This window comes from Phascolarctos cinereus, unplaced genomic scaffold (assembly GCF_003287225.1).
Source record: "Phascolarctos cinereus isolate Bilbo 61053 unplaced genomic scaffold, phaCin_HiC Scaffold_726;HRSCAF=1367, whole genome shotgun sequence".
In the NCBI taxonomy this organism is placed as follows: Eukaryota; Metazoa; Chordata; class Mammalia; order Diprotodontia; family Phascolarctidae; genus Phascolarctos; species Phascolarctos cinereus.
The window spans coordinates 182,234,019-182,243,209 of record NW_027556098.1 but is presented as its reverse complement, the minus strand read 5'-3'; the positions used below and the strand labels follow the sequence as shown (position 1 = coordinate 182,243,209).

Sequence of the window (9,191 nt, the reverse complement as noted above, 5' to 3'; positions counted from 1 at the left end):
TTGCATCCAATTCTTCATGACCCCATTTGGGGTTTTCTTGGTTTGCCATTTTCTCCTCCAGCTCATTTTACAGATGAGAAAACTGAGGCAAACAGGGTTAAGTGACTTGCCCAGGGTCACAGTCTCTGCGGCCAGATTTGAACTCAGGAAGTCTTCCTGACTGCAGGCCCAGTGCTCTATCCACTGTACCACACAGCCCAAAAATATGTAAAATGGTTATCCTTTCTCAATGGCAGTAACTTTTACTAGGCTTTCTTATAGACTCATTTATTTGGAAAATGAAAAGAATGTGGGTTAAAAGTTGCTTTCCTATATAGCCATTGGATGCTAAATGTATATAACAAAGGAAATTTTCAAGAGTACTCCCCAAAGATGACTAAGGTAGAGAAAAATAAGTAGTTACAGTGAATCCTGAAGCTGGATTAATAAAACTAGTAATTAGGAATGAAGATAGCTAGGAGCCAACTGGGTCATAGGTTTTAAAGCAGGAGTCAGAAGCTAGAAGCAATAAATATTATATAACTTGTATACAACTTGACTTCTAAAGATAATATATAATCTTTTAGTAACTCCATCTGGTCTTCATCAAACTATGTCCATATGAGGTAAGAAACTATTGTACCATAAGACTTTTTTTTTAAGGACTAAGAACATCTACAGGAAATCTCAAGTGGATTTTAGGTGACATTCAGAAAACAGTAATAGGCAAAAAAATGTTGATAGAAGATAGAAAATTTCACATGTTCAATTTGGCATACCACATTTCTACAAAAACATCACTGGATCCTGCCTAGGGAAAAAAAGAGTTTCTAATGCCTTAATTCTTTCTCTTTTTGATAGGCATCTGATAATTCACTAAGACAGTAAGGAAACTGCCCCAAAAAATGATCAGCTAGAGATGTAGCTTTGAAAGAATAGGAGTATGGGGTGGGGGCCGAGGAACTTAACTGGGTCTTGTGACCAACAAAAGATGCATACTTTTGTTAGGGTAGTACTGACTGCGAAAACAACCCCCCAGATTCATAATTGCTCCCCTTCCTAACTCCACCTCTTTTATTAATATTACATGAACACAAAAGTACAAGGGTTCTTTCTTAAATATGTCTTTATAATAGTTAAAAATAGATTATTATACACTGAAAGAGTTTAAATTTATCTAAACCCAAAGTAATGTAAACCACTCATAGAATCTAAAAACTGGTATGGCCCTCGTAGGGCAAATGTCAACTATTAATCTATAATATAGGCAGCTTCCAATTATCCATGGTAATGGATAGTAATACAGGTTAGTGTAACAGAAAACAATGAATGAACTGAAAGTTGGTGTTTCAATTCCTATGTTGCCTCTTTTTTATATATGACCTTCTCTGAACCTCAGTTTCCTCATTTAAAATGAAGTTAGATTAGCTTGATCTTAAACCTCTACTTCAGCTCTAAAGTTCTGTCATGTCAACTATCAGCAGTCTAATAAACAGTCATTTATATTGGAACCTGGGATACATTACATAATTTTTTCTTTGCCCAAGCCTATTTACTTATCTGATTTTGTTAGGTAAGGCTGATCTAAATCTGAGCATGGCAAAACAGATTGCAGAGAAGCATCCCTAAATGATGGTAGGTAGAAGAGACTTTAACCTTATATAGGGCACTTACCTTAATAGAACCCAAACTGTATAATCTACTCAGATAAATAAAAAAAATGTTATTTAAAAATGTTAAAAAGACTTTAGAGATCATTTATTCAATAACTGTATTTTGCAGATAAGGAAGATGAAGTCCAGAGGTTAGGAGACTTGCCTAAAGACATAGAACTAAATGATAAAACCATCGCCTAACTCCTTTCCACCGTTCTTAACACAATTTAACAATCCCTGATAGTTGTTCCAATAAGCAAACTATGGCAGTTCTCTATTTTAAAAGAATAATGAATCTTATAAAAATTTAAAAAATAATTTTTATTTAATTTTTCTGTACAATGTATGTGAATTTTCTAAGCAGTTCATTTTAGTGCACTATTCATAGTTAGAGCTAAAAGCTTTGTCTTGAATTCGTAAGACCATTCGTCGTGCATAAAAATCCCTATACTCCTCTGGTAGTTCATCAAGTGTTTTTAAGGCTCTGTCCAAAATCTGTATAGCTCTTGAGGCTGCTGTAGGATCTTTGTTTCCATAGGTATCTGTCTTATCATAGCACTCAGAAGAAAGGTGCTTCCAAAAAACATTCACTCCTACTCCAAACTCTTCTGAAATCACATTATGGAACCATAAAGCTGGAGAAAGTTTAAAAAAAGATAAGTTAAAAATAAACTTGCAGTTAAAAAAAACACCAAAATGTCAGTGAAATATCACAAACTGAATGTAGCCAATGTAAGAAATAATTCCCATATCAAGCTTCCTTCGTTAGCACACTCACAGCCTTTAATAGAATCACGTTAACTTTTGTGGAATGTCAACCAATTTAAAGTGTCAATAGCACAGTCCTTACATTACAAACCTTTGGCAAAAGCAAATTTTCCTTTTAACTTGAAAGGCATAATAATAAAGTTATATTTGTTTTGTAGTTCTGCAATTTGGGCCTGTGGTTTGTGTTACTTGTTTACATTTCTCCAGTCTTGCAACCACATCAAAGCTCCTACTTTTCATAGACAGGACATCTGCATTATTTGAATAGTATCTCTGACCTCAGATTCAGTATAGCAATCTACTTTTGTTTTCAAAGATTTCCTGTTTCAGCTGTAATTTGTTTTTTGTAACTTGTTAAATTTGCATTTAATGTACCCTTCTCAGTTTCATATTTTTGTTGCAATTATAATTGTCCTACTGCTTTTAGATCATTTGAAATAAAAACCAATGGTAAAGCAAAATTTTTGTGGGGTGGAGAGGATGAATGAAATTTCATTACAGTCTTATGACTAAAGCATTTTTAGCAGCCTGCTCCCTCCACCAAATGGATATGAGGTTACCTGCTGGAATTTCATTTGAGCCTTAAAAACTCTCAGCATTAAAGTGCTATAAAATGCTACAGCAGTATCCTAACAATTACAATTATAAAAATAATTATGATAAAATATATTTTAACAATATAAAATTGAGTATGGAAGAAAAACTTGGGAACTCACTCTCAACAGTTATTTTAAAAAGCACAATAATGATTTTGTCAATGTTACTTTTAAACACTATTTTGTTACACCAAAAGATGTAAATAGCACAAAATACATAACATGCAAAAAATAAAAGTGGGTCAAAATTCAATGTTCAAAATAAGGGGAAATAAATTTTTTTTCTTTTTAAATTGTGTTGTTAATACTGAGGAAATTATACAATAAAAATGTTGCCAAATGAAAGTTAATGTACTAGCTTGTTCTAAGGAACATGAAGCCTTTAACTAAACCATCACAGATGTTTAAATTTTTGGTTATACTGCATCTTTACATGTGTGTGTATGCATATAGATAGTCACCAAAAAAGTTTTTCATTTATTATTTCAGCTATGTAAAACAATTAATTCAGCTATATAAAAGAAACATAAAACTAAATTTTGGTCTCAACTATGTGTATAATTTTTTTGAGTTAAAAAGTTTTAGGATTAATTATGGATGTTATTAATTAGATTATATTACTAAGTACATGAGGATGGTATGGATTTTAAAATAAAAGCTTGTTTATTGTACAAAGAAACGAGGACTATTCAGTCCACAAAAATAATGCATGCCAAAGAAAGCAGGAATGTTATGATTAGAAAACACCAACATTATGACTATAAGAGAAGTATTCATGATCTTTGACTAATTTCCTCTACAAATAAGATTTATAAAAATTGTTGGTAAATAAGTTATATTCACAGACTATGCAGAAAATTTGTAGACTACATGATTTTTAAAAAATCAATGCATTTCCCTGCAGTTTTACTAAGCTGCTAGAAACAGTTGTATATATTCTTTTATTAAATGATGAAATACTTTAGTTAGTCTCTCAAAAATGAGACAATTTTGGAAGGCTCTGTATTACTGTCAATCATCTAGGAAATATAGCATAAGATATAATTTTGTACTATAAATGAATGCCAAGAGTAATGGACAAGGTATAGTGTTTATAAATAGTATGTTAGTGAATTTTAGAAATCTTACCAGGAATAAACAATACATCTCCTGCTTCAAGGACACATTCAAACCTCCTGGCTTTGAAAAATAGTGGATATTTATTCAGATCTGGGTTCTCCAGATTCAGCACCTCTGATTTAGTACCTGAAAAGTTATGAAAAAGATAATACAGATTTAACAAAGTTGTGTTTTTTTATTTTAAAGCAATCACCAATACAAGTTTGAAAATGTGTTCTCTACTATATGGTACAATTATTACGTTCACATGTTGGGAGAACAATTACTATTCTGCTGAAACCTAAGACAATTTTCAATGACCTACCCTCCCATTATATCCACTGAAGCTGATGTAACATAATTAAAGTATGAATCCAATAATCTAGTTCTTCATATAGTCTATCATTATACATACACTCTTACACAAAGGAGAATACAATGAATCATAATTAGAAAGAAGCTCCAAGATTTTTTCAATTGAAATGCAAATTCAGATCTCTAAAGAAATATAACTGAATAAACTAGACAGCAAAAACGTTGGCTTAAAGTATAATAGAATACATACCTGATAAATACAAATACTGGGCATCTCGAGGACTGAACAACACAACACGTTTTTTCCCTGTCACTTGGATTAAGAAATTATCCATAACCTAGAAGTCAATAAGCACTGTCAGTAATTTCTTAAAATGCAAAAAATAAAAAATAAAAATCTGGGACTAACAATTTCAATAATCAAATTGAGGATTCATCCCAAGTACTAGTCATTAGCTCAAAGTTCTCTTCTATCCATGTTTCAAAATACCTAAAATTCTCATGTTGCTGTCCCAAACAGGCCAGGTGAATTTGTATTCAGGACATAATGGTTCCTATAATCATCTATGGTATTTTTGCATAATGTTTTAGTGAAAAAAAAGCAATGGCCTAGAAGTCAGAAGACTAGAGAATCAATAGGCTGGAACAACAAAGATGTAGATTGTAGTTTTTACTTCACCTCTGGGTAACCTATAACACAGTACTTAGTCAACTTGTGGACTCGGTTTTTCTATTTATAAAATGTGAGGTAATTAATATCAACTCTATGTGCCTGGGAGACAAAATAGGGGTGACAAATTCAAAGAATGTACAGTAGAAAGCAAGTTATTTTTTAGTAAGCACTGTTGAACTTTATTATACATAGGTAATCTGTCTTTACTTTCTTAAAATAAGTAGACTAGGGTTTCTAAATTCCTTCTATATGAAATCAAGCTGGAAAACTCATCAATGCAATTATTAATGAAACTAATTTGCAGTTTCCTGTTGATCCAAGTTACTACTTTTTTGGTGTGAATTATTAAAAGTACTAACATGCAGATTGATATATTTGCCCACTAAAGGATTTTTTTTAAAGCAAAAAGAGAAACCCACAATACAAATAATATATATCTCGTCAACCTAAACATTTTTCTTTCAGTCAACCAGAGGAATATTATCTTTTCAGCCACAAGTGCTTAATTATGCATTTTGAAGTAGTCTGGTAATATAACTTAAATTTCCCAAATTTTTACTTCAAATTTAAATAAAGTTACACATTGCCTTTTACATTCAGGTAAATATTTAGTCTGGCTATAAAGATTCAAAACAAATTCACAAGTATACTACAATTATTTGAAACACTTTTAATAATCAGAAACTGCATCAGTTGCCCATTACTGCAGCTAAGGACAAAGCCATTTGGGCAACCATTCCCTTGACGCGTAAAGAAAAACCTATGACTGCTTGAAAGATAAGTGACTCTTGTTCTTATAAAATCTTTAAAATATAAAAGTCTAAATTTTAGTCTGTCCTATGTCACTGAAGAATGCTGAAATCCACCTGAGAAATCCATAAGGCGAATTTAAAACAGTGATGTGAGGCAGAAAATTCTATTCCTTTATACTGTAGAAATTTTAAGTTTGATTTTAACACCTATTGCAAAACTACTGCATGATAAATTGCCTCATGTCCAGTTTCCACTCAGCTCCACCAAATCAAAAAAACATAAATAAAAACCTACCATCAGATTCTTCTATTTTCTGATTATTTTTAGATAGACATCTTCAGATGAGGAACATCTAATAGAGTGAATGAATTAACTACACAAAGTAGTATTCAGTGTACCACGTTGGATTGCCATTAATTTTAGATTTCATATTTAAGTTGCATACATACATCATAGTGAGTCCAAAGCTGTAATCCTGGTGAACTAATACGAAAGACACTAGAAAAGAACTGTTCCTTTTCAAAGAATTCTGGAATCTTAATATCTCCTTCTAATAAAGGAAACTGTTTTCTGATATCTGCAATATCCTGAATTGAGAGAGATGTTAGAAAAGAAAAAATGAATGCCTAATATGAAATACCATACGATATGATTATGATTTCTTAAGCTATCTATAAAATTGCATACTTACGTTTATTAGGATAGAAAACTTATTTCAATTTCTCTAGTACTACTTTTTTTAACTAGATAAATTCTATTAAAAGATTTCAGAAATCTTCCTAATAAGCAAGCATTACATAAGCTTCTTTAACTGTAAACAGATGTTTAATCTTATAAACTCTATGTTCTACCCCCTCTTACTTTACAAAAAAACTTTCCAAAAACTGTTTAACAAACTGAACTACTGCTATATCTAGAAAGGATTATTCTTCATCAAAGCACTTCACTGAATATTTTCAAGATCACTAATTTGGCTTTCTATCACCACACCCAGGGATTTTTTCCCCCCATGTCCTCATCCTCACTATCTCCACTCCTTTGTCATCCTCTTCTTGTCCTTTAAATATGTGTATTCTTAAGGGTTCTGTCCTAGGCCTCTTCTCTCCTTTACAGTGTTTCCCTTGATTATCTCCTCCATTCCCATTGCTTCATGTATAATGAAGTATTATGCAGATGACTCACAAATCTATATCTCTACACCCAACATCTCCCCAGAGTTCCAGTACAACATATTTACAGTTGCTGGCTGGATATCTCCATTGGGATGTCCTCAGTAAGTTTAAAATAGTGCTTACCACATCTTTCCTAAATCTATTCCTTTCCGTGACTTTTCTATTTAGGCCAGGGGTGGGGAACCTGCAGCCTCAAGGCCACATGTGGCCCTCTAGATCCTTAAGTGTGGCCCTTAGTAAAAGGATTTGTTCTGTAAAACTTGGATTTGTTCTGTGAAGTTTGGATTCAGTCAAAAGGTCACACCTGAATGTGGTGACGTGGACAGTAAAGAATGCCAGAATGAGATGGGGGTTCTGGGGGTCTTTGCATTGCTACAGACTAAATGTATGAGTGTATGTATGCATGTTATATACATGTATGTGTCATATGTACATATATGTTAATATATAAATGTAGACTGTAGAGCAGGTACCAATCTGTATTAGTAGAGGGAGATTTCTTACTGGGAGTTTCCTATACCTATGAAATCACAGGCCTGGGCCAAAGACAGAAACCTACAATCTCTCACCCTTAAACAGCTTGAAAACCAGATATCAGTGCTAATGGGAATGTTAAATTGTAAACTTAAAATTGCCCTTTTTGAGCATTTCTGGATAGATATTCTGTTGAAATCTATCAGACACCTGGATTGCTGTTGTATTAAAGTAATATTTTCCTATGCTAAAAGTAAATAGGGCCCTTCAAGGAAGACATAAAATGGAAGTGGTGTAGTACAGCCAATAATTCCCTTAGAAGCCATTTAATAGTGATCACAAGAGGTAATCTGCCCATAAATACAAGTCAAAACCTACTACGATGAACTATTTAGAGTGTGTCCAAATATATTAACACAATTCTTCAACTGATGAAGCAAAATTTAATTGTAGTATATGCTAGATTTAAATTTTGCTTCTTCAGTTGAAGAATTATGCTAAATTGATTACTCTTTAAAAATTAGTTGTAGGTACCCTTTGACCCAGCAATAGTACTTCTAGGGCTGTATCCCAAAGAGATCACACAAATGGGAAAAGGACCTACATGTACAAAAATATTTATAGCAGCTCTTTTTTGTGGTGGCAAAGAATCGGAAATTGAGAGGAACTGGGGAATGGCTGAACAAGTTGTGGTACATGAATGTAATGGAATACTGTTGTGCTATAAGAAATGATGAACAGGCTGACTTCAGAAGAACCTGGAAAGACTTGTGTGGTCTGATGCTGTGTGAAGTGAGCAGAACCAGTTGTACACAGTAACAGCCATGTTGTGTAATGACTAATACTGAGAGACTTAACCCTTCTCAGCAATACAAGGATCTAAGACATCTCCAAAGGCCTCATGATGGAAAATGCTATCCACATGCAGATCGAAGCATACTATTTGCTATTTTTTTTCCTTCTATTGTGTTTTGTTTCCTCTTTCTGGTGGTTCCTATTAGATCTAATTCTTACTTAAAACATCACTAATGTGAAAATATGTTTAACAGGAATGTATATGTATAGCCTATATCTGACTGCACGCCATCTTGGGGAGGAAGGTGAGGAGGAAGGGAGAGAAAAATTTAAAACTCAAAACTTATGGAAGTGATTGTTGATAATTCAAAATAAATGAATTAAAGAGAAAAAAAAGAATTAGTTGTAGGAGGGATTTCTGGGAATTCAAAAGTTTAGAACAAGGTAAATCATTTTGTGTAGAAGAAGAAGCCAACAAGCAATAAAGACATGAAGAATAAAATAAAATAAGAAGCCTGCGTGGGTGTTAGCCACATGCTTATTTGGCAGGTAGAAGAGATGATTTTTAACATCAAGGGTTTGATTAGGCAAAAAGATGTGAAGAGTAGAATCTGTTTCAGAGGGCTGGTCAGATGAAAGAGAGAGCAAGGCAGAAGAATGACTTCCAAAACTGGGGTCACAGCATGAAAGGTGAAGTAGCTGAGGCTCAACTCAATAGAATTTTAGAGTCCAGAGAGGAAAGAGTCCTTTATTGCTCAGAGTCTGGGGCAGGGAGAGAATACTTTCCGAAGGCTTAGCCAGAGCTGAAGGGAAGGTATTCCTGATCTGGGTCAAATAAGGGAGGGGAAAAAATCTGGGTTATATGCCCCAGACTTCCAGGTTTACCTATCTGAAGGCTGAAGAAGCAGATTCT

General features: G+C 33.3%; 1 protein-coding gene across 1 annotated transcript in view; it reads right to left on the bottom strand.

Annotated features, from left to right (window-relative positions):
* Positions 1–1,931: 1,931 nt before the first annotated feature.
* The window catches only part of TYW5 (tRNA-yW synthesizing protein 5), a 29,098-nt gene continuing 21,838 nt past the window's right edge, over positions 1,932–9,191 (bottom strand). Inside the window, exons 5-8 of the mRNA XM_020984906.2 lie at positions 6,287–6,424; positions 4,662–4,749; positions 4,127–4,243; positions 1,932–2,269 (exon numbers count right to left, since the gene is read on the bottom strand). Coding sequence (XP_020840565.1) covers positions 2,013–2,269; positions 4,127–4,243; positions 4,662–4,749; positions 6,287–6,424 — 600 coding nt within the window. The 3' untranslated portion in view covers positions 1,932–2,012. The remainder of the gene's footprint in view (positions 2,270–4,126; positions 4,244–4,661; positions 4,750–6,286; positions 6,425–9,191) is intronic.